The following is a 23159-nucleotide window of genomic DNA, read 5'->3' as shown; positions in this document are numbered from 1 at the left end:
CGGGGGGGGGGGGGGGTTGGGAGTTTGCCGCACACGCGACGCAGCCGACCAGGCACCGCACACGCGCGTACATACACGCGCGCTGTCTTGGCCACGCATTCGAGCGTGCATTCTTCTTCCAGCCGACCACATGCACCAACAGGCCAGCCTGTGGCCTGTGGCCTGTGGTGGCCGTCGGTGCGGAACGGGACGACGTGCGGGGAAAAGGAGGGTAGAAGAGGGGCCGCCCACCTCTGTGCACATAAAAGTACGGTACATGCGTACACACATACATAACCGTAACGGGTCCCGAAAACCCCTGGGGGGTCTTGGCCATTGTTACCGGCGCGCAAACCCCACTCTCACAGATCACACAGCGGTGGCAAGCGTTCATTTGCCTCTGCCGCCCTGGCGCGACCCTGGCACCCTGGCGATACACGGCCCACACATTGGCATACCTGACTGACACGTAGAGGTACAGAATCGTAAAGAGGGTTACCAAAGCCGGACCATGCACACTCTATTTCGGTTCCAGGAAACGCTGACAGACCGTGTAAACCTACAGTACCTGCAGCTCCCTGCTCCCATCCATCTTGATCGATACACATTTAGAACGACTGCCAGTCATGGGCAGTCGACCACGCTTGCCCAACGCGGTACAACACTGTCTCGTCATAATACTTGCCCACCACCTGCATCCCCACAGGCAACCGCACGGGCTCGCCGTCATCGGGAGCGAGCACGCCCACGGGGATGGTCAGCGCCGGGTGGCCAGTCTGTTGGGTTTCAGCCGCCGCCGTCCAAGAAATTCACAAGACTTGCGACGGGTCGCCACAGGCCACAGGCCACAGGCCACATTGTGGCCACAAATGTGGCGCTATAACAGCCGTACCCTAGACTTACCAGGTTGAACGCAGATGTGTTTAGTGTTAAGCCTGCCGCACTGGCCATTTGCTCGGCCGGCGACGCATCCTGAGGCGCCAGCCGCTGCGGAAGGATCGGAATGGTCGGCGTGATAATAACGTCAAAGTCATCCAGCGTCTTGTCGTACTCGTCTCGCAGCTTGCGGACGAGGTTGGTGGCCTTGCCAAGGAGCGTCGGAGGACAGTGCTCCCACGCCCACAGGCCATTGACAATGGTGTTGACGCCAGAAGGGAACAGCTTGTCAAACCGCCCTTGGGTCACAGGGACCATCTTGTCGTTTAGGTCGTTGAGAAACAACTGGCGGCGACCACAGTTCTTGGCTGTCCAGGACACCGCAGAGCTGAGGCGTCCAATGACCGCCCACAAGTCGGGGGCTCTGCGGTGCATTGGAACGGACACCTCGCCCACAGTCGCGCCAAGCTCAGCCAGCGCCGACGCCGCGCGCACGACCAAGTCGCTGACGCGCTGGTCGTGGATCGGACAGTTCAGACTCTCCTTCAGAATCCCCACGCGCAGACCCTTGACGCCTAGCTGGGCCAGCTCGGGGTAATTGGCCACCTGGGTTGGGAACGGGCACCCAGCCTGCTGGCGGTCGTCGATGCCGTCGGCGCCGGCAATGGCCTGAAGCAGTAACGCATTGTCAAGCACAGTCTGTTTGTCAGTGTCGCCTTGTCCAACGCATGTCACCTACCCTCGTAATCGGCCCGACGTGGTCAAGAGTGGGTTCAAGGCTTGCGACACCCGTGTATGGGACAAGACCCGTCGTCGGCTTCAGGCCCACCAGGCCGTTCTTGCTGGCAGGCATTCTGATGGACCCTCCCTGGTCGCCTCCAATACCCAGGTCGACGTCCCCTCGCGCGACGAGAACAGCAGTGCCCGAGCTGGACCCGCCAGCAGAGTATCCTTGCGCGTGAAAGTTGGAAATCGGACCCGTCGCGGCAGAGTTGGACGCGCCCCAAAGCGACAGGTTCTCACAAACGGCCTTGCCCAGCACCGTACCACCGGCTTTGAGAATGCGGGTGACAACCGTTGCGTCCGTGTTGGGCACCCAGTCGGTAATAAAGTCGGTGCCCACGAGACAAGGCACTCCCTTGACCGCAACATTGTCCTTTAGACAGACAGTCTTGCCTTGGAGTAAACCACCCTTGTTCTCTTGGTCCTCAATCGTCACACGCCAGGCCCAGGCGTTGGCCGGGTTCTCCTCGTTCGTGGGGCGGTGGACGTTGAGCCGGGGGAAGCGAGTCTCGTCGACAGCGGGCACGTAGTCTTCCATGCCGTCGACCTCGTTCCAGACCTCCCAGATGCCCTTGAGGAAGCCAGTGTATTCGGGCAGCTGGTCCGCTGGCAGCTCGAGACCCATCTTGACGAGGAATTCAGGGACGCTTGCATCAGTCACCGGGTTGTTGGCCGACACAGTGTCCGGGGTGAGGACAGCCGACATTGTGTGCAAAAAGTGTGTAGAGGGATGGACAAGACAAGTCCATTCCGCTATCAAAGGATCAGAGGAGATTAGGTGGGCATCGGTGCCAGTGGCCAGTGGCCATCAGCGAGGTTTATTGCGTGAGCGTGCCTGGGACACCTTTTGTCACCCCTGGGTCGTCTGCGCGACGTCTGTGGGTGCAACAAGAGCAATCTGGCGTTCAGTGCCAGACCTAGATATTTACATATGCGCAGCACAGTACAGTGGCCAGTGGAGTGCTCCTTGGAATTGGTCAACTGCCAAACACGGCCAGTTGCGTACTGCAGGGCCCTGCGGGATGCGGGTCACTCCCGGCAATAGCTTGCGCACGACGCCAAGGCTGTTGTTGACACGCAAAAGTCATGGGCAGGCTCTAGCACTCCTCTCACACTCTCGTAAAAGACCGTCGAGGATCCCCATCGACCGACAAAATCCGTACTGTTCAGAGTAGTCGTCTCACCAAAGACAATGCCGAGCATTTCCTAACAGAGTCGTGTCATGAACACCGATGGGGATGAATATGGTTCGACTCGGATGTAGCCGACCGACCCCAGTATAGACCTGTGGTGACGCCATTCTCGGCCATCTCGGCTCAGTCCACACGAGGTGACGATGTGTGCCTATCCAGCTTACATAAATAACGTTCCATTCTCCATTCCTCCCATTTCACCATGCTGCAACGCTCCCTTCGCGTTCTGCCAACCCTCACAAAGATGTCTTCTGCAGCCCACGTCCACAGTGTCGCCGTCTCGGGCTTTGGCGAGGGCACCAATGATCTCGTGAGCACAAAGAACTTGCATATGTCGACACACACTCACACTTTAGTATGACCGTGCTCGCCCATCGTACCCGGCCTCTTCCCTCGACTACATTTACAAGACCATTGGCGACAAGCCTGGTCTCACCGTTGTGGAACCAGGATCGGGGACTGGCATCTTTAGCCGCCTTCTCCTGGCCCCCGCCACCCCGGAGTACCCGTCGTTCAACCTCAAGACGCTCGTCTCCGTCGAGCCAAGCTCTGGAATGCGCGGGGCTTGGGAGCGCGGCCTTGCCAAGGTACCCCAAGACGCTCTCGAGGGTGGTGTGGACGCACGCACCGTGGACGGCGGCTTTGACGACCTCACCAAGACTGGTCTCGACAAGGGCTTGGCCGACGCAGTCATCATTGCTCAGGCATGGCACTGGTGTCCCGACCACGAAAAGGCGCTCACTGAGATTGCGTCCGCACTCAAGCCCGGGGCGCCGCTCGTTCTCATCTGGAACCTCGAGTCTAACGAGGACGCATGGAACCACAAGCTCCGCGAGTACTACCAGGCCTACGACCTCGGCACGCCGCAGTACTACCGCGGGCTCTGGAGAGCCATGTTTGACTCCAAGGCGTACAAGGAGCTCTTCCAGCCGGCCGAGGAGAAGCAATTCTCCTGGACGATTGGTATGACGGAAGACCAGGTCGTGGACCGTCTCTTCTCAAAGTCGTACCTCACCGAAGCTCACCTCAATGGCGACAAGCGCGTCCAGTTTGAAAAGGACGTTCGCAAGATTATCTCGGACGGCCCACACGAATGGATTGACGAAAAGGTGAGCTACAGCGCGCGCGGGCGCGTCGTCGTGCTGACAGCTGTGTCTCAGAACGGCATCTTCAAGTACAAGTACAACACGGACGTGGTCGTGATCCGCAAAGCAGAATAAAATCGCACTCGGCCTCCCCCGCTGGGAGGCTGTTCTGCATAAAGTGACGGTATAAATGTATATGACAATGCAATTGCTGCTCTACTTTTCTGTCTTCTTGGTCTGAGCGTCGGGCTTTGGCGTCTCAGACTTGGATTCGGACTGTGGCTCGGACCTGAACGCTTCCTTGGACGACGTACTGCCGCCACGGGCAAGACGGCGACCAGCCCGCGAGCCGCGGCCACCGCGCTCACCAGTGGTGCTCACGTTGCGGATAGGAGGGTTGGAAAGCTCAATGACAATGGTGGCATCGCGGATGGTGCCCGAGGTGTGAAGCTTGAGAACGTCGTGCATGTCGGTCTCGTTGGCAAAGTCGACATAGCAAAAGTTCTTTTGAGTCTGCTTCTGGTCGTACACAAGCTTGACGCCGGTAATCTTGTCGGCCTCGGAGCCAAAGACTGCCCTCACCTCGGGCTCGGTAGTGGGAATTGGCAAGCCCTTGACGTACAGGGAGAAGCGCTTCGGAGTGGGGGCAGGCTTGGGTCCCTCAGACTCGTCACCGTCGCCGTTCGTCTTGTCGCCCCTCTTTGACTCCTTGGGCAGAGCGGCGCTGGTGGTAACCGGCGTTCCCTGCTTGGACTTGGTGGGTCCTGGGGACGTGATGCGGTCCTTTTTGCCGTCAAACTTGCTGACCGCGGGAATGGCGGTAGGAGGGCCAGCAAAGTTGCTAGACGCGCCGCGAGCACCACGCAGGGGGAGCTGCTGCTGCTGCTGCTGAGGAACAAGCTTGCCGGCCTGTGGAATAGGCTTGACGGGGGCACCAATTGGCTTCGCGGGGACGGGCTTGGGAGCAGTGTTGACGGAAGCGGTTGCGGCTACCGGCTTGGGAGGGACACCGGCACCAGCCTTGGAGATGTCTGCGGCAGTGGGACGAGCCAGAGGAGCGGGGCCGCCCTGGAAGGCTGCACTAGGTGGCTGCTGAGTCTGGTTGGCGCGGTGGGCAAAGTTGAGACCGTTGCTCCTCATCTCGGCAGACACGCGACCATCAGTGATCGCCAGCAGCAAGTGGCCGTACATGGCGTCGGCAAGCACCCAGTGCCAAGTGTTGGTCCAGGTGTTGTCGTCGGCGGTAGGGCTCTTCTGAACCATGGCAAGGACCTTTTTGAGAAGAACGTGCTGGTGCTCGTTCAAACTACTCTCCACCCGGTCCTTGACAACGTCGTAGACACCGATAAAGCTGTCGCGGGCAGCGACCAGCTTGGTGCGGTACGACTCAAAGTCGCCGTGGACGGCAAAGTCGTTCAGCGAGGCCGGGTAGCGGAAGTGCAGGCCACATGAAATGGTCAGGTCCGCCTTGACCGCCAACGCCAACAGCGACAGCAGGCCGAAACGGCTGATGGGCGCTGAAGTGATCAACACGCGGGTCTCAGTTGGGTCGTACACCTGTAGGTTCCGTTTAGCGTTTGTGCCCCCACATTTTTGCATGCGACCCACCCTCTGAGCAGTCTCAACCAGCTCGCCCATCTGCAGCGCAGTGGTCCACATGGTGCCTTGGCCACCGGCGATGGTCGCGAGGCCTTCGCCATTGTCAACTGCACACAGTTAGCTTGCCGCCAAACGCAAACGACGTACACATCTTGTGCATGGCGACAGCACCGCCAAGTCCAAACAGACGCAGCTTGAGTCCAGCGGTTTCAATGAGAGCCGAGGACGCCTCATCAATAACAGTCAGGTTGTTGACCTCGTACTCGCCCGTCCTGAACTTCTCCACGATGCGGACGTCCTCGATCAGTCCCCAGACAGTAAAGACTGGGACGGGGAAAGTGATGGAACCCGAGAGGAGAAGGGGAAACTGGGAGAGGGGAAAGTGGACAGAGAGGTTGCTGAGCTCGTTGATGATCGCTTGACGGCCAGCCTGCTGAGGGATCTGCAGCAGCTGGTTGCGTGTGGCCGGCGCGATCAAAGGCGAGTACTGGAGAAGGTGGCGAAGTATCCTGGCCTCGTCAGCAATGCTAGTTCAAAAGACTCACTTGTCGCCCATGCGCTCCAGTGATTCGGCATTGAGAAAGCCAAAGTCGCCAGTGTGGATGACTGCAGTGGCCTCGTGCTCTTGGATCAGACGATTGAGCTCATGGTCTGTGCACAGGGTCAGCGGCGACGCTATAGCAGGCAGCAAACGCACAGTCACCGCGAATGTCGGCGACGCAGAGGATACGAGCCGAGTTGCCTCCCAGGATGACGCGGGGGGGCTGCTGGGGAGCAGAGCGAACAGACTGAGGGGGCGACATGACGCCGTTCGAGTTGGAGACGGCGGGGGCCATGGAAGGAGTGGGTGAAGGAGGGAGGGTGGAGGGGGGACGAGTGAGACGGAAGGTACTGTTCGTGCTTTTCAGGACGCGGTGGAGGGAGAGGGGGAGAGGGAGGGGGAGGGGAGGTGGGATGGGATGAGTGGGAGGAAGGAAAACGGCGTGGATGGAATGAGATCGCCAGTGCCAGCGAGGAGGACGGAACACGGGGGTGACATGGGGCGTCATTACATCAGACGGGATCAAATATCCTAATCATCCTAGCTGTAATACACCGCTCCTGTAAACGAGCCCCCAGTGCGCAATGAGGACCGCCCGCAAGTGGTCGGATCACTGCTTCACGCACTGCCCCAAAGGCTAAAGCATCGCATTACTCGGAGCCGAGCATGCCCACTCGACTCAGTGATGGAAGTGGTCCAAGATCAAGTGTTCCTATCAACGGCAGGGTCGAACAACCGCTGCGACGCGTCGTCGGGAACAAGGCGGGCAGATCCGACGCACAAGGGTTCAGATTGAAATGACATGGCCGCCTCCACTTCTATCGATATGCTTCTCTCGTTCTTTCTCACCTCATACTCCTCGGACATATGCCCGCAACCTCTCAGAACGGTAGCGTAGACATCCTGGGAGGGCCTTCATCAGAACCCCGCTCTCGCCGCCGACGACGAAGCGCTCTAGGTGAGGATGCAAACAAACAACGCTGACGTCAGGATGCTACACTTGTCGCTTCCGCAAGGTGGGTAACGGTGAGCGGGTTTGCTACACATGCTCACTCTTGCCAGGTCCGCTGCACCGAAGCCGCTCCGTCTTCCAGTTTGCAGGCGACCAAGTGTAGTAACTGCAATCGCCTGGCGTTTGACTGTCGCTGGCAGTCTCCCGAGCCCGGTGAACAGTACGTCCCACCTCCCAAGCGGCGGCGCACTTTCATCGACTCTGATTCGGGGACTGGCGAGGGACACGCGCTGTCTTTGCCCGACGGGTTGGCTGGCGGACAGGTGCAAGCAGGAAGCGACTTGAATGTCGAAGCAGGACCACACAGTAACGGCGACCTTATCCCGATGGAGTCATCGCCTGTCCTCGACGACGGGCTTGACTTCTTCGGTGCAGCAGGAGATTTGGGATGGGTCCCTGGGTTGGACTTTATCACTCCAATGCTGTCGTATGACTTTCCGCCGCTGGACGACTTGCAATTCGAGTCCACCCCAGTTGCAAGTGGGAGTGGAGCTGATTCCAACGAGCCGCCCTTGGGCCAACGAGTCGCCGACTCGACAATGGTGGACACGAACGAGGTCAACACCCCGTTCGTTGATGGCGATAACCGGCACCTGATTCAGCACTATCTCGAGGTGAGAGCCTAGAAGATTCTTGACTAATGAACAGACAATGAAATCGTTTGCCAAAGTCGAGGACAGGACTCGCGACTCGGACAACCTCTACGTCTCTGCTTTCACCAGAGCTCTCTACCTTCCCGCCCTCTTCCACGCCATACTGGCGTATTCGGCATCGCATCTGGGTCTAACTGACCCGACCTATCTGGAAAAAGCAGACGTGCACACGACCGCAGCGACGGACGCCCTCGTCCAAGTGATCTCGGGTAACGTCGTGAATATCGACGTCGAAGGCCTTCTCTCGGCAATCTTCATTCTCACCAAACGCGAGCATATGACCTGTGGCGATGGAAGTATTCAGCGAGTACGAAGTCTGCTGGACGTCGCCGGGGACGTAATCACGAGTCCGAGGGGTGTGGTAGCCGTGGGCGAAGTCGGCGGCTTTGCGCGGAGGGTAACGCTAAGGCTCGCATACGTCGATTGCCGAGCAGCCCTCTTCCGACTTGGTGGGGGCGGGCTTGTCGGTCAGCTGCGGAGCGTACCAACACTTCGAGACTTGTTCGACAGTTCGCCCGCCGGAGACGGGATGAGCGGAGCGATTGCGCTCCTTCGCTCCAACCTGTTTCGTTTGCGAGTTTCCGATATCGACCAACGACTTCACAACGCTTTAACTGAAGACGTGGTCAGCAGCCGCGGGGTGCGACCAGATGAAGTCGCGCGCTTGAGAAGCGAGATTGAAGCGGACCTCCTGAGCGTGGACCTTCATGACGAAGGTGGGGATCCAGACGCGGTACACTATAACCAATGGGTAGTGACGGCGAGCTACCATGCGGATTTACTTTATCTTAATTACATCTGCGTGAGTACGAAGAGTTTGTCCCCAAAGCTGAACCTCAGACACTGCCTGGTTTCAATCCACATCCCTCCGTTCTTCGCATCCTCACCCTTCACATTGCCGCTCGCGCAGACCCGGTGCGCCGCGGAACGCCCTCGTCCGTTTGGCCGTTTGCCCTTTTCATGGCCGGTATTTCCACGACGGACCCGGTTTATCGAGCGTGGCTTTGCGATCATCTCGAACGGAGCGAGCGGTGGGGTACAAACGTTCGTTTGACGCGAGAGCTGCTGCTCGCTGTGGTGGAGAGGCTCAAGAAGGGCCAAGGGTATGTTGACGTGAAAGATGTAATGCAGGAAACGACAGGGGAGTTCATGTTTTAGAAGGTTGTACCAAAACGTCCTGTCTCCACCAGAAACTATGTACAGTACGAGCCACACGGGGATAACAAATAACCCCCTTCCTTTTCAAACAACCCAACCTATACTTCTTACATGACATACCGGAACGTGCGCCACTGCTCGCGGTCCGTCTTGTCGGTGAACTCGAGCTCGCCCTCGTCCACGACGTCTCCGCCACGACGGTTGCGCTTGCGGTTCTCACGGATGTAAAAGAAGAGCTGAAGCAGTGGAACGATAATCATGAGCGCATAGCACACCACTGTAGTGTGTCAGAAAAGTACTCTTGATAAACAAGGTTGTCTCACTGAGCATTTCAAACGCCATCTGGTAGTTTGGAGCCTGACTAGTGAGGAAAAATTCTGTAATTTGTGAGTTTTTCATCCCCAAGAGAAACTGAGAAAACTTACGGGGACCGGCGATCAACCCCGCAGCCCAACCAACGTAGATGATGGCAGTAGCCGTTGTCTTCTTGGTGTGACCGGCATAGTTGGAGGCCATAAGACTGGTCGCGAGGGTGAAAGACATGGTGTGACTGGACTCAGCACATTTTCAAGGATTTAATATATATATATAAATCAAGGACGACCCCCACTCATGCCACTCACGTGTACGTCAGGTAATAACCCGCCAGCCTGCCATGGACGTTCGACGTCGGGAGAACGTGCAGAAGGGATGCGCCAATGAGTGGAGGGATGGAGCAGATCATTCCCAGGATCAGGCGTGAGTTGGGAATACGCCCAGCAAGCCAAGAGCCTCCAAGGAAGGTGATCAGCTGGATGGAGGCGGCGGGGCAAGTCGAGACGAGGGTAGTCTGAATGGCAGTGAACCCAAAGCCCTTGACAATCTGGGAAGAGAACTGAGAGGCAAAGGTCGAGGGCATGGTGTTACCACTGCAACGGGTTAGCTCGGTGTACATTGCAAGATCAAAACCCACATGGCAGTGATAAAAAACAGGGTGGTCTGAGGGTCATACAAAGCCTCCCAGAACTGTGACCACTTCCAGTGGTGGTCCGAGGTGACCGTCTTGTTGGCACGGACGCGCTCGATGGCGATCTCTTGCTCGCGTGCGTTGAGCCACCGAGCATTGCGTTGGTGGTCGGGCATGAGGATGCACATTATGATCGCAAAGCCGAAAGAAAACGAGCCAAAGAAGAGGAAGAAGATCTTCCAAGTGGGGATTGACGAGTGGACTGGCGTGAGCAATAATCAAGATAGAACGGAGGACTCACTGTGCCCGATGGCATACGAAAGAAGGCCACCCACGAAGTTGCCAATCTGGGATCAGCTCAGACCATGTAGCAAAAAACTCACAGGCGTGCCACCGAGCCAAAAGGCAGTGCGGAAGGCCTGTTCGCGACGGGTCCACCAGTTGCTTGTCACAACAACAAAAACAGGGCCTGTGATAGACTCTATAAGGCCTAGAAAGAATCTGTTGACCATGATACCGGCAAAGTTGAAGCAGAGGGCTAGAGGTCAGAAGACTTCAGTTTGCTTACGCACGAGTGAGAAGGATGATAATGGACCAGATCAAGATTGCGCTTGAGATGAGCTTGCCGACGTGCCGGGGGAAGCGCTGGACGAGCTTTGACCAGGCCATCGCTCCGAGCATGTACCCAAAGTAGAAGATGCTGCCAAGTCAGCCAGGTGTCGCTCAACGAACACACCTTCCGGTCCAAGAGTAGTCCTGTCCTTCCATGTGAAGGGCCTTTTGAAGGCCAAAGGTCGACGAGTAATTGAGCAAGGTCTTATCAATGAAGGAGAAGATGTAGCAGCCGCACATGAGGGGGAGAAGGACCAAGTCGATCTTCCAAAGAACGCGACGACCCTCTGCCTCGGTATAGGATACGTGTTCGGTATTGTTGTAGACGTCTTGGTCACTGTCGGTATCGCCATTGGGGGAGGTGATCTTGGTCAGAGTATCATCCTTGAGTTCGACGGTGGCATCGCCAGGTGACTGGTTGTGGGGCATGGTTGGAAACAGGTCGAGTTGGTGAGGGCTATCGCAGACTGGGGTCCGGTGGTCTGAGCAGACAACAAGGTCTTGAGAGGGCGCCTATAAACGTCGTGCGGAACCGCTTATCGGCAACAGTTGTCCTTGGCGCTGGCCCATGCTTCCGCCTCGACAAGGGGTTGGGGCATCGGGTGATAGTCGCACAAGTGAGTGGCGATAGATTGTACTGTTGAAAACACTGTCGGGTGGGCGGATCGAATGGAGATTCTCGGCGCGATTATTCAGGCACTGTCGCATGTTTTTCGCGACCTTGTCGGCCCGACAAGGTCGCCAACACTTCGTCCACCGAGCTGGGGATGACACTGAGGAGGACGGAGCGACACGACACAAACGAGTAACGATTAGGTAGTGGAGATGCAGATAAAGGCTGATAGTCTTCTCGTCTGCCACAATCATCACGTCCACAACAATGACAATCGCCACTGACTCGCTCAGTCAGCCCATCTCTTTGCCCACCGTCACATACCTGCCTGCCACAGTCGACTCTGCTCCAACAATCTTAGAACCGTACCACGTCGACCTTCTGCCTGAATATGACTACGAGCAGCGCGAGTACCTCGTCTCCGGCACTGCAGTTGGCGCTCCCTTTTGCACTCGTCTTCTCCTCCGTTGCCCTCGTGATGTCGGCAAGTTTAGCGGCCTTGTGGTGACGGAGACGTCGCACATTTGGTCGGGAACAAGCGTTTGGAGAGCCTCGAATCGCTGGATTATGCGGAACGGTGAGCACCATTGAAAATGATCGTCTTTTAACACCAGGCCACGCCTGGATGGAGGTAGACTCACAGTCCCCGGTGGCAATCGGCGTAGTCAAAGCCTCCAACCCCAATCGATACCAGACGATGACCTTCCTTCCCGGCCCCCTCGCCAAGGACTTCAAGGATAACATTCCATTTACGCCCAATCCTACTCGCCAGACCCTCGAGGACGAGTACACTAAGTTTATGGAGCAGTGGTGGGCGGCAACCCCACAGTCGCCAGAGGTACTCGTGGCGGCGTCGGCCGCAGTTCGCAGCGGCGAGATGGGCTTGCGCGCCACCCGTGTCTTTTTGAGCGGTATCAGCCAGACGGGCGGCGTTACACGTCGCTTCATCACCCACTCGTCTCATCTCCGCCTCCCTGATGGTGGGGACCCCTATAACGCACTCATCCCTGCCGCCTCTGGTGGTCCAGCCCTCCCCGACCCATCCCCGGGCGTCAAAGTGATTGAACTTTTGGGTGAGGCCGAATTTCAATCGGTGCGCTGGAGCTGTGGCGTGTCGGGCCAAACTCGTGGCGTATCCCATCGCAGGCCCGACTCAGACAGCTTTAGACTCTACGAGGTGGCTGGTATGGCCCACCGGGAATCTCGTTATTTCTCGGCGTCTGACAAGAACCGATGGGATGAGTGCGACTTGGGTGGTGCAGAGTGGAGCACGTTCCCAAACTCTTTCGTCTATGCGGCCGTTTTTGAGGCGGCGGACAGGTGGACGCGGAAGGATAACGTGCCTCCGCCGAGCAGCAAAGTAATGGAAACGCTTGGTGAGAGCGACGAACTTGTCCGTGACGAATATGGAAACGCTATGGGCGGGGTGCGGTCTCTTCATACAGAAGTGCCAACTTCCCGTGTTGTCGCTGCCACGCCAATGGGCCGGCCGTCGTGGTACTGCGGTAGGTTCTAGAGTCGTTTTGCGTGCTAACCTGCCAGGATCCGAGTGGAAGTTCTCCCAAGACAGGCTCCGCCAACTCTACGGAACGGTTGCCAACTACCGCCATCAAGCCGGTGTGGCCATAGGACATCAGGTGGCCCAAGGTTTCCTCCTCCCTTGTGACGCCGAGACGCTCCGCCTGGAGACCGTAGAGAAGGTGCAATTCTAGTTGTCGGATATGTGGGCGCAATAGTCATCTACGAAATGTTGATGTACGGTCTTTTCAGTGACAAACCGCACTTGGGGGTGACTCGCGGCCCACCTCTCAGCCAAGAGGCATACCACATACAGACTCACATGGACGGAAAGCGGAATGCGGAATAACCCTGGTGTGTGAGCTCCACGGTCATTCGGGGCCGCCACGGTCATCCGGGAACGCCCCGGCACGGCCAACCATAAACTCTTCGTTCTCGTCGGCACGGGGAGTCTCGCAGATGACCGTTGAGCATGACTCAACGAACAGGATTGAACTTACAAGTCCCCATCCTGTCATATCGATGTCGTGTGCCACAAGTAGTCTTGTTGTTTGAGTACGAGGTACTTCCTTCCACCCACCCACGTCGTTATGAGCACGCTCTTCCGGACAACTCCCGATATGGGCGCACCGAACAGCTGGCCTCGCCCAATACATGCCATATGGCAGCTCGGTGTCGCCGTATTGGTGCTATCGACTCTGCCGTTCAACGTTACCCGCTACTACATTACGCGCACCGGATACACAACTCTGTGGCGATATCTCTTCTTCCGCGGCGTGCGCACCATGTCGCTATTGAACCCATTCCTGCCTCCTGCAGACACGGTAAAGGGGGCTTCGGCGATCCCAAGGCATATCATTGGTATTACCAAGGAGATGCGCAGCACCATCAACATTGACGTCGTGCACGTTCCGCCGCTTCCACTGGCGGACCAGAGGGGTTTCGCGACCATCCCACCTGGCGCTCCTGTTGAGGCAATCGACCGTCCCCTCTACATCTTTTCCTCCAAGAACGCTTTCGCTAGGGGTCAGGAGCCAGCGTGTGAGGGAGAAAAAGCTATTATCTACTTTCATGCCGGCGGCTACAATGAGGGTCACCCCACTGCGTTGCCTCTCGGCGCCAAGGTCGCCATTAGGACGAGACTGCGTGTGTTCAGTGAGTCCAGTTCTTGTAACTCAAACTGACGTTAGCACCCAACTATCGCAAGACCCTCAGTACCGATACCGCATACCCAGCTCCACTTCTCGACATTATGGCCGCATACAAGTACCTTGGTGATCTCGGCTTTTCACCCAAAGACATTATTGTGATGGGGGATTCCGTTGGTGGTCACTTGACGATGGCCCTGGTGACCCAACTTCACGAACTGGGACAGCCCATGCCTGGCGCCCTGGCCATGTCTTCACCCTGGGTAGACTTGACTTTTTCGTATCCCTCGTGGTCAAGCCCGCACGACATTGTCTTCAAACACAAGCTCAAACGTGCCATTCGTTCAGCCATGCGGTACTACACACCAGAGGCAGCACTACACCCCTTCTTCTCTCCACCACTTGCGCCACGCGGCACGTGGACGTTTCTCAAGGACACACCCGTGTACGCTTCCTATGGCGAACTCGAGTCATTTGCAGATGAGGGAAAAGCACTCCTCAGGGGTCTCCAAGACGATGGCGTCAGCGTTGACATCCAGGTTGACGAAGGGGGAATCCATATTGAGCCCAGTCTGGCTTGGCACGGGCCTGAGGCTGAGTCTCGGTTCTTGGCCGGCCTCAACGCGCTTGTTGCGGGGATGGACAAGAGTAGTGGACCTTGAAAGGGGGTAGTCATGTCGACGTCGTACATTAGCATGAATGATGAAGACAGGGGGTTGCAATGTGGTAATGTGGTTATATCAGCAACGGACATTGCCCTGCATTGAATCTTGCGTCGAGACACTCGGGTGTGGATTCGACACTGCGTCGCTCTATCAGGCTGGTCTAGCAAGGCCTGAATCAGCTCCAATCTGTTCACAGCCCACGCCATACGCCCGCCCGGCCCGCGCCCACAATCCAAAGCAGCCAACAAATCACCTCCGCCCCGAGAACGTAAAACCATTATACTGCAATGCATGATTGAATGTTGTGTCTAAAGTATGATAGTATGCGCGAGGTGGTTGTATATATATGTGTAAATGGCTCCTCCAGTCTAACCCCCCCCCCACGCCCGGCGAAAGAGAGCTCTAGTGAGCAACGTCGCGGGACTCGGCCCCGTTCTTCGTTGCACGGGTGGAGCGCTCACGAACAGCTCCTCCCTTGAAGAAGAAGATGAAAGGGATGGGGGCAATGCAAAATCCAACGAGCGAGAGAAAGAGGCCAGCCCAATTGAACCCAAGGTTGTGGAACAGTTGAGTGATCTGGGCCGTCAGCGTTCGTTCAAAGGCTTGGGCAGGAAAGGAGGTGTGGGCAAGTTTTGTGGCAGTGCTTTTTTTCCGCCTTTAAAAATATTTTTCCTCGCATGAAAACAAAACTCACCCAAAGGGGAACGGTGGCGCCGATGCAGGAACGCATAAACGTCTTGGCGGCAACGGCAGACGCAGCATAGTCAGAGTACGAGTCGACGATGTAAGAGTTGGCGGAGATGTAGATGACGAGCATGCTAAAGCCGAACATGACGCCAGCTGCGGCAGGACCGACCCAAATGATGTCCGGGCCATTCTCAAAAGTAGTCCAGGCAAAGACCATGAGGGAGAGGGGCATGATGATACAGCCCAACATCATGAGGTAGAGTCGGGCTTCAGGAACGGCACCGTTCGCGCAGTGACGAGCGTAGAGCTTCTCCTGGACGGGCATGATGCACATGGCGAGACCGATGCCGATAATGATCGAGACGAACGACACACCAGTCATGCCCATGTTCCATCCACGGATCTCCTCGAAAGCGATGGGGAACGCAAAGAAGAGGGCGTAAAGGAGCGAGTAGATGAACGACAGGTAGAACGACATGAACAGGATGATAGGCTCGCAGAACATGAGGACAAAGGGGCGCATGAGCGAGACCTTGATCGACTCCTTGAGGGTGGTGGTGTTGCCAAGGTCGTGCTTGGAGATGTACACGTCGGTGTTGTTCTCCTTGTTAAGACGAGCAGCCTTGCGACGGAGAATGATGGGGGCGTAGGTCTCGGGGACGATAAAGGTAAAGGCGGCGACGACACCAACAAGGATGAAGAGGACCCAGTAGATCCAGCGCCACTGGCCAGTCTTGAGGGCGATCCAGCCGCCGAAGAGGGGACCCAGGCAGGGACCCATGAAGAGAGTCATCGAGAAGATGGACATGGGGATACCACGGTCCTCAACGGCCCAGACGTCGGCAATAGAGCCACCTACGTTGGTCATGGGCGCAGACGAGGCGATACCGGCGATCATACGACCAGCGAGCATGGTGGCAATGTTGGTGGCAAGGCACGAGGGCAGGGTGAAGATGAAGTAGAAGAAGATCGAGATCGAGTAGACAGTCTTGCGACCAATCATCTCCGAGAGAGGGGCAAAGAGAAGGGGGCCGACACCAAAACCGAGCACGAAGAGGGTGATGGAGAGATAGATGACCTCGTCCGAGACGTGAAGGCCCTTGGCGGTACCGGAAAGGTCACCAGTGGGCATGGCAGAGCCAAGTGCCACTGTCAAACAAAGCGCGGCGCATGAGAGAGTGACAAACCTGTGAATCAGTCAGACTTGCTCTATGGCACATTTGTTGAACACGCACCACTTGCGTCCCTTGTTCCACTCGCGGGGGTCCTCGCGGGATCCAGGCTCAAAGTCAACAATGATCTTGCCCTTGAGCTTTTCATTTTCGGGGGTGCCAGCGCGAGTCTCGTCGTCCGACGCGTGGGTGATGGCACCAGGCTGTTCGATGACCTCGTCCTCCAGGATGCGCTCCTGCTGGTTTGAGAAGATTGGTGGGTTGGCAAACTCGGCCTCGACAGGCTCAATCATGATGTGCTGATGGGGTTGTGGCTGGAGGTGTGTCGGGAAAGTGGGTGGGCGGCGGGGTTGCGAAATGCGGGGGAATAGGTGGACAGTTGCCACAAGTGAGAGACAGGAGGTGTAAGTGACCGAAAATCAGACTGGGGAGTTGTTGTGGGTCAGTCGCATCTTATCAGGTATATATGGCTTCTGACCCCTGCTCTCCATCAGATCTTCAGTTAGCTGCAGCCGGTGGATAGGAGGTATAGAAGTGAGATGCACCTGTCCGTCAAAGTCCGCTCGTAGATCCGCGCGTCGACACGGAAACCGAGGGACGGTTTTCAGGACAATTGGCCGGTCACGTGCAAGCCACGCGAGAAGACCCGCAGTGGCCAAGGTGGTGCGTCAACTGGCCGCGGGTTTAGTAGGGCTTTCGGCCGGTGGAGCGGTTTATCAGTGTGACACGTCATTTTTAAGGCAATCTCGGGGTTTTAGTCAGAGGCGAGCTGTGGGGTGTGGCGGGTTTACACAGGGCGCCGAGGGCGTTAAAACAACGGTGGGCCCGGCCCGCGACAGCTGGCCCTGTAGGTGCGTAGCAGCTCGTATCATCGCCGTACCGTTGCATGTTTGCGTGTGAGGAACTGTGTGACGCCAGTGGCCAGTGGCCAGTCGGGAGGTGGCGGGACAGCGGTAGGTCAGTTCTGGTCAAGCTCCCACCCACATCAGCGCAGCTGGCTGGAGCGCGCGCTTGTGAACAAGGGGTCGGCGGTTGGGCGTGTCTCTGTCTCTCCACTTGCTTCGATTCGTCACTGTCACGCAAGTAGAATACACGCTCAGCACTCTGTATGTCGGCTTGCAACTTTTGCCAAGACCTTCAGGGCGCCGCGAAACCTTGCAATCTTGACGAGAGGCTCGAAAAAGGCTGGACGTGGGGCTCGATTAAGAAACGCTGAGGCGAAAATGGAGATTGTACCGAACTCCGCTTTTCTTGCGTCACCGTCACCATCACCATCGTCACACCGTGGTGTGGGTCTTACACATCGCTTCTTACCTCACATGCAAGCACTGCGAGGGCTACGTCGCTTGAGCACCATGGCCCAGTCTCCCAACTACGTCTACAAGATCTTCCCCTCGGCGGCGGTGGACTCTCGGTAAGTTCAAGCACGAATCTCTTGCCCTTGCACTCGAACCACCGTGTGGTCCCTGTGCTCATCACGCCCTAGCTTCTACTTCCCGCAGCCCATCCCATCGTCGCACGAATTCTTCCTCACAGAGCTCGATTCCAATGACGGTTACATCCACATGTCGACGGTGCAGCAGGTGTCTGGCGTGCTGAACCGTTTCTTTGCCGACGTCGACTCGGTTGCCATCTTGAAGATTGACTATGGACGTCTGTCGGCATTCAAGCGTGTCCGCTGGGAACAGACCAGCAGCGGCGAATGTAAGTCTCACTCACATGTACATCTGCGTCAGTACTGACTGATAGCCTATCCCCACCTCTACGCGTTTCTCGAGGGTCAGGACATTGACAGCTTCAAGGAGATTGAGCGCGGCCAAGGCTGGGACGCGTCGCTCAAGAGTGTCGGTAACTGGCTCCAGTAGAGTGCTCTGAAAGTGGATGTGCAGCGCGGGGTGTGACTGCCACACGCAAAAGATGAAGCAAAATGAATACACGATCGCGGGCAGTACGTGCCTTGCATGCCTTGATTGTGGATCCTCCGTATGGTCTGCAAAGACGTCACGCCGTAGAGCTCTCCACTCGCATTGTCGGACCATGCGTGGCTGCGCTTGATCGCCCACTCGGCAATCAAGTCGAGTCGACGGGCTTCACTGGTGGAGTCGATGTGCTTTCGGGACAATGTCACTGGCTCGTTTATTATCCATCCGTCGGCTGCAACAATGAGGCCCCGCAACGCCGGCCGGTCCACCGGCCGTCGGACCTCCACTGCACGAGTTATGCTCACCGAGTCGATGGCCATGCAACTCTTGATAAACACGCCCAGATCTCGTCTTCCACCATCTTCCAAGATTTTGAGACCAACACTTATTCCTCGCCTACAGGCAACACTCTATCGCACAATGTACATCCGCCCAGCTCATGCCGAGCTCGACGTCCCGACGCTCCAGCAGTTTGTGCGCTCCTACCCTCTTGGCATGTTCACCACGGCAATCAAACATCCTAGCATTGCCACCTTGCAAACAACACACATCCCTTTTGTCATCGACACGCCTGACGATGGTACACCTGGCGTTCTCCGTGCACACATGGCTCGCGCCAACCCTCAGGCCAAGGTCTTGATCGAAGCGGCCAAGGAGAACCCCGTCATGGAGGACGAGGTGCTCGTGTTGTTCAACGCACCTGTGCACTCGTACGTCACGCCCAAATTCTACACCGAGACCAAGCCTCAGAACGGCAAGGTGGTTCCGACCTGGGACTACGCGGCCGTTCAGGTCTACGGCAAGCTCCGTGTGTATTCGACGGGCGACGAGACGACCGCTTTCCTGGGAAAGCAGGTCAACGACCTCACCGACCAGAATGAACGCGCAGCAGGCCACGTCGAGAACCCTTGGAAGGTGTCGGATGCGCCAACAAAGTACACCGACCTGCTTAAGAAGGCGATCGTCGGCCTCGAAATCACGATTGACCGCATCGAGGGCCGATTCAAGCTTAGCCAGGAGCTGAGCGACGGTGACTACAGCGGTGTCGTTAACGGATTCCGTGGTCTTGGCACACCCGAGGGTGAACAAATGGCTCAAATGGTCCAGAAGCGGGGCGAGGCGCGCAACATCAAGCTGGCTGAGGACTGAAAGGGCAGAGGTATGTATTTAGAACAGGTGTAGGGTTTTACTAGAGTGAGAAACCGCATGCCATAAACAGTCAGTATCCACCTCGGCCGGACCTCACTGTGAGAGTGAGAACTTGGGACCCACACTTGCACCAGTCTGCAGTCGTATTTAACCATTCGCATTGACTCCTTTCTTTGACAAATCCTACCATGGCACCTCCAAACTTTGCTGACGTCGCCGCCTACGACCTCCTGCTGTTTGAGGACCTCCCCTACTATATCATCAAGGTGCCTGTCAATGAACACATGTTGGACCGCACCTATCACTTGCTCATGGCGATGCTCGTCCTCTTCGGCCTGGTGGCTTTCATGGCCTTGCGGCCCTCGTCCACCTTCTTGTACGACCAAGAGACCGCTGACGATAATAAAGGTCTCACTTAGACTCCCAGTGAGAACTGCGCTGGTGCGAATTATTGACAGTCCATTAGGCTAACGGCGAACTGAGAGGCACACATATCTGGGCCTCGAGTCCGTCATGAGAAAGCAATTTGGGGGCGCAAGTGGATACACAACGTAGAACCGATTAACATCCATAACCTTTCGTAAATAAATACCCCCAAACACATATGGTACAAACACAACTGTCCAAACTTAAACCGCTTGGACCTGGACATCGGCGCCATCCTTATAGTCCACAGGTGGCGCAGCGTCAAAGAGCTCCAGCCTAAACTCTGACTCGTCAATCTCCTCGAACGACTTGTTCATTCCCGGAGGAGGAGAGACAAAGCAGCAGATGTAGTACACAAGGGCAGAGACACCAGTGCCGGTGAGCCAGGACAGGGTGTAGATACGTTGAGCCGAGAGGGGGACGTTGATGTTTGGGTTGCACGAGTAAATAAAACCCGGAGCATTGATGGCAAAGCCAGCGAGGTAGGCAGCGTACGCACGCCAGTTGATACCCAGCGTGTAATGGTACCAGCCGCTCTTCTCAAAGGTATAAAGGTCGTGAAGGCGCATGTGACCACGGCGAACCAGCCAGTAGTCGGTAATCATGGGACCAGCGATACACGAGAGGAGCACACCGTAAGCGCCAAGGTACGATCCAAAAGTGGCCGAGCTCTTGTACATGAGCCAAGGGTTCATGCAGATGCCAACGATCATGCAAATGTAACCGCCACGGCGAATGTTGATGAACCGGGGGAAGAGGGCCGTAAGGTCACAACCAGCGCTGAGGCTGTTGGCGGCGACGTTGAGGAGGAGCTGAACGTAGATGAAGCCGGCCGAAATGAACGCCATTCCCGCGCGGGTCTTGGAGGAGCCGTCCTTGTCGAGCATAGTGTCCATGATCTTGACAACGTCCCAGATCTGGGTACCAAACTGAGGCACCGAGGTGGAGGCAATCACGATTCCGAGGAACGAGGTGATCGTGAAACCGACGGGGAGTGCAATGAGCTGAGGCCAGACAGCGGCACCTGGAGTTTTGGCGCGCGACGCAAAGTCGGGCGCGTTGGTCACCAGTGTGAACATGTTGGAGGTACACGACGAAATGGCGGTAAGCATCGCCCAGTGGAGGTCCGAGCCGTGGAGTGACGACTTTTGCGCAAAGACGGGACCGATGCCGCCAGCACGGGTGATGGACCAGCCAAAGAGGGCAAATCCGACAATGGGGCCAACAACAGCCTTGGCCATGAACAACCAGTGAAGCTTGTGGAGCGGGACGTAGGTGACAGGCAGCGAGAGAATCCAGTAGATGATAAAGGACACAATGTATGCGGTTGTAGTTTCGCTCGACGCGGGCATGCTGTTGTGGAGGCGAGCAAACGATGGCCAGATGGAGCGAATGAGAACATAGACACTGAAGCCAAAGGTTAAATTGCGCCACACGCCAGATGAACACAACTACTCACCACTCTCCGCCGAGCCACGCCTGGACACCCCACCAGATGCATGCCATTCCAGCACGGTTAAGAATGGGCCAGAGGGATCCAAAAATGCCAAAAGTGGTACGGTTCACGGCTGGGAACATGATACCGTGGACGGCACCGGGGCGGGCGTTGAGGACGAGGAGGGGACCGACGAGTGTGTATCCGATAATGACGCAACTGAACGCGTGAGTCGCTGAACATGTGATCCAGTGCTCGCTTACATGAAGGCTTGCCACCAAGAGAGACCCATGGTGATCATTGACGAAGCAATTGTGAAAGTGTTGAGATTGAACGAGTCGGCAATCCAGAATGACACCTAAACCGTCAGCTTTTGGAAAGACAAAATTCCACTCACGTAAGAGAAGTGATTCCATGTCTTCTTGTCGTCCGATACTGGCAAACTGGGATGTCAGACATGGTTTCAGTTACCCAACTCACAGGTCAGTGTTGGAAAGGAGCATGTCCTTGGCTGTCATCCCCTCGGGATGTTCCGCCTCAAGCTTGGAGAGGAGCGTTTTGGCAGCTACCATGTTGTCTGTCGAAAGTGTATGTGTAGGGAGACTTGGTTTATGCAGAAGCAGTCTTATAAGTGTCGCAATGTCGCAAGGGTTGCGCTTTCTCGATATCTCGAGGCTCCACATGCGATATCTCCATGTCTGCCATGTCGGACTTTTGGATTGCCGAAATCCAATCGTTGCAACAGCATTCTCCGCTCACCTATCTTGTATCAGGCGGGTTACTGGTCGATATCATTCTCCCCCACGTTCCAATGTAACCGCGTCGTCGTTGACCGTTCAGCCAAGCAGTCACGCCGGCTCGGCGGAGTAGATCGGAGCTGGCGACGCCAGGAACCAGCAAGTGGGGAAAAGATAAGCTATCTGTGAACGGCTCTCCACCAATCGACAACGTCCCTCCCCACCGGCCATTTTGCCGGTCAATGTGGGACCCAGCTATTCGGGAGATGCAAACGCCTTGAGAAAGCCACTATAGATACGCCCAAGGTCTTTCTTGGGACGCTCATCGAGCTGCAGCCGCCATGCCCTTCCACCTCTCAGCAGACCAATCAGCATGTCCGCGGGTTCTGGTGATCAACCCAAATTCCACCGTAGTAAGCAATAGACAAAGAGCCGACTTTTCCCGGTGGGTATCTGATATAACTGACTTCCAGGCATTCACGGAAGCCATGATGTCGGCTCTCAGGGCGACGGACGTGCAGCTCGATTTCTACACAGCACCTACCGACACTGCTCCTGCGTCCATTGAGGGGACATATGATTCAGTCGTGTCCGCCGCCGCATGCCTCAAGGAACTGCGAACCGAGGTTGGAAAATGGGATGGCGTGGGTGCCGATTTGTTCTGCAGATCAGGCTGACGGCAGTTTGTGGTGGCGTGCTTCTCGGCCCACCCTCTCACAAACGCCTTGCGTGAACTGACATCTGCCCCTGTCATGTCCATCCTCGAGGCACCTTTGCTGTACGCATCCACACTTGGCTCGCGCGTTGGGATTCTCACCACTTCCCCACGCTGGGAGCCGCTTCTCAACCACGATGTTGCGTCACTCCACCTCACAGGACAGAACGCTGCAGGCGTCGTGAGCTCGGGTCTCAAAGTGTTGGATCTGGAAAGTCTGCCACGGGAACAAGTCATGCGTCGCCTCTGTGACAAGGCCAGGGAAGAGCTGCAGGACCGCCGTCAGGCGGACGTGATTGTTCTTGGCTGTGCAGGGATGGTGGGCTTGGACACGGCCATCAGGGAAGCGTGTCGTCCTGGAATGGTGGTCCTCGACCCCGTCCGCTGTGCGCTGGAAATGTGCGTGAGCTTGATCAGGATTGGTGGGAAAACGAGCAAGATAGGCATCTACGCCACGGCGTGAGAGGATATGTATGTGTGTTATGCAAGCAAGCAAGCAAGCCCCCAATACAAGTCAAGGCGGACCTTCTCGAGC

At 56.6% G+C, this 23159-nt stretch overlaps 13 protein-coding genes across 13 annotated transcripts; 8 read left to right on the top strand and 5 right to left on the bottom strand.

Annotated features, from left to right (window-relative positions):
• Positions 1 to 587: 587 nt before the first annotated feature.
• EHS24_004385 (uncharacterized protein) lies at positions 588 to 2344 on the bottom strand (the record flags this gene model as incomplete). Its single annotated transcript, XM_028619967.1, has 3 exons — positions 588 to 755; positions 883 to 1554; positions 1595 to 2344. The coding sequence occupies 3 exons, from the start codon at positions 2342 to 2344 to the stop codon at positions 588 to 590; spliced, it is 1590 nt and encodes a 529-aa protein (XP_028478939.1).
• Positions 2345 to 3075: 731 nt separating this feature from the next.
• Positions 3076 to 4051, top strand: EHS24_004384 (uncharacterized protein; the record flags this gene model as incomplete). Its single annotated transcript, XM_028619966.1, has 3 exons — positions 3076 to 3141; positions 3188 to 3940; positions 3992 to 4051. The coding sequence occupies 3 exons, from the start codon at positions 3076 to 3078 to the stop codon at positions 4049 to 4051; spliced, it is 879 nt and encodes a 292-aa protein (XP_028478938.1).
• An 81-nt stretch (positions 4052 to 4132) lies between these two features.
• EHS24_004383 (uncharacterized protein) lies at positions 4133 to 6351 on the bottom strand (the record flags this gene model as incomplete). The annotated part of the gene is made up of 5 exons (XM_028619965.1): positions 4133 to 5473; positions 5525 to 5622; positions 5663 to 5913; positions 6061 to 6166; positions 6213 to 6351. 5 exons carry the CDS (start codon positions 6349 to 6351, stop codon positions 4133 to 4135), a joined length of 1935 nt encoding a protein of 644 aa, XP_028478937.1.
• Positions 6352 to 6923: 572 nt separating this feature from the next.
• Positions 6924 to 8879, top strand: EHS24_004382 (uncharacterized protein; the record flags this gene model as incomplete). The annotated part of the gene is made up of 4 exons (XM_028619964.1): positions 6924 to 7014; positions 7135 to 7636; positions 7695 to 8523; positions 8562 to 8879. 4 exons carry the CDS (start codon positions 6924 to 6926, stop codon positions 8877 to 8879), a joined length of 1740 nt encoding a protein of 579 aa, XP_028478936.1.
• A 107-nt stretch (positions 8880 to 8986) lies between these two features.
• Positions 8987 to 10866, bottom strand: EHS24_004381 (uncharacterized protein; the record flags this gene model as incomplete). The annotated part of the gene is made up of 9 exons (XM_028619963.1): positions 8987 to 9156; positions 9203 to 9256; positions 9305 to 9429; positions 9503 to 9787; positions 9832 to 10087; positions 10127 to 10172; positions 10209 to 10363; positions 10398 to 10525; positions 10562 to 10866. 9 exons carry the CDS (start codon positions 10864 to 10866, stop codon positions 8987 to 8989), a joined length of 1524 nt encoding a protein of 507 aa, XP_028478935.1.
• Positions 10867 to 11317: 451 nt separating this feature from the next.
• On the top strand, positions 11318 to 12762 carry EHS24_004380 (uncharacterized protein; the record flags this gene model as incomplete). The annotated part of the gene is made up of 3 exons (XM_028619962.1): positions 11318 to 11627; positions 11665 to 12123; positions 12593 to 12762. The coding sequence occupies 3 exons, from the start codon at positions 11318 to 11320 to the stop codon at positions 12760 to 12762; spliced, it is 939 nt and encodes a 312-aa protein (XP_028478934.1).
• Positions 12763 to 13158: 396 nt separating this feature from the next.
• EHS24_004379 (uncharacterized protein) lies at positions 13159 to 14378 on the top strand (the record flags this gene model as incomplete). Its single annotated transcript, XM_028619961.1, has 2 exons — positions 13159 to 13723; positions 13759 to 14378. The coding sequence occupies 2 exons, from the start codon at positions 13159 to 13161 to the stop codon at positions 14376 to 14378; spliced, it is 1185 nt and encodes a 394-aa protein (XP_028478933.1).
• A 405-nt stretch (positions 14379 to 14783) lies between these two features.
• Positions 14784 to 16533, bottom strand: NAG4_1 (Synaptic vesicle transporter SVOP; the record flags this gene model as incomplete). Its single annotated transcript, XM_028619960.1, has 3 exons — positions 14784 to 14957; positions 15076 to 16255; positions 16304 to 16533. The coding sequence occupies 3 exons, from the start codon at positions 16531 to 16533 to the stop codon at positions 14784 to 14786; spliced, it is 1584 nt and encodes a 527-aa protein (XP_028478932.1).
• A 1062-nt stretch (positions 16534 to 17595) lies between these two features.
• EHS24_004377 (uncharacterized protein) lies at positions 17596 to 18105 on the top strand (the record flags this gene model as incomplete). The annotated part of the gene is made up of 3 exons (XM_028619959.1): positions 17596 to 17654; positions 17727 to 17944; positions 17990 to 18105. 3 exons carry the CDS (start codon positions 17596 to 17598, stop codon positions 18103 to 18105), a joined length of 393 nt encoding a protein of 130 aa, XP_028478931.1.
• A 477-nt stretch (positions 18106 to 18582) lies between these two features.
• On the top strand, positions 18583 to 19311 carry EHS24_004376 (uncharacterized protein; the record flags this gene model as incomplete). Its single annotated transcript, XM_028619958.1, has 1 exon — positions 18583 to 19311. The coding sequence occupies one exon, from the start codon at positions 18583 to 18585 to the stop codon at positions 19309 to 19311; it is 729 nt and encodes a 242-aa protein (XP_028478930.1).
• A 188-nt stretch (positions 19312 to 19499) lies between these two features.
• EHS24_004375 (uncharacterized protein) lies at positions 19500 to 19782 on the top strand (the record flags this gene model as incomplete). Its single annotated transcript, XM_028619957.1, has 3 exons — positions 19500 to 19687; positions 19739 to 19752; positions 19778 to 19782. 3 exons carry the CDS (start codon positions 19500 to 19502, stop codon positions 19780 to 19782), a joined length of 207 nt encoding a protein of 68 aa, XP_028478929.1.
• Positions 19783 to 19940: 158 nt separating this feature from the next.
• Positions 19941 to 21744, bottom strand: EHS24_004374 (uncharacterized protein; the record flags this gene model as incomplete). Its single annotated transcript, XM_028619956.1, has 5 exons — positions 19941 to 21144; positions 21197 to 21391; positions 21436 to 21530; positions 21570 to 21615; positions 21653 to 21744. 5 exons carry the CDS (start codon positions 21742 to 21744, stop codon positions 19941 to 19943), a joined length of 1632 nt encoding a protein of 543 aa, XP_028478928.1.
• Positions 21745 to 22250: 506 nt separating this feature from the next.
• EHS24_004373 (uncharacterized protein) lies at positions 22251 to 23087 on the top strand (the record flags this gene model as incomplete). Its single annotated transcript, XM_028619955.1, has 3 exons — positions 22251 to 22322; positions 22383 to 22553; positions 22593 to 23087. 3 exons carry the CDS (start codon positions 22251 to 22253, stop codon positions 23085 to 23087), a joined length of 738 nt encoding a protein of 245 aa, XP_028478927.1.
• Positions 23088 to 23159: the final 72 nt, after the last annotated feature.

The sequence above is a fragment of the Apiotrichum porosum genome (genome assembly GCF_003942205.1).
Source record: "Apiotrichum porosum strain DSM 27194 chromosome Unknown scaffold_2, whole genome shotgun sequence".
Classification (NCBI taxonomy): Eukaryota; Fungi; Basidiomycota; class Tremellomycetes; order Trichosporonales; family Trichosporonaceae; genus Apiotrichum; species Apiotrichum porosum.
This window is presented reverse-complemented; position numbering and strand designations above follow the sequence as displayed.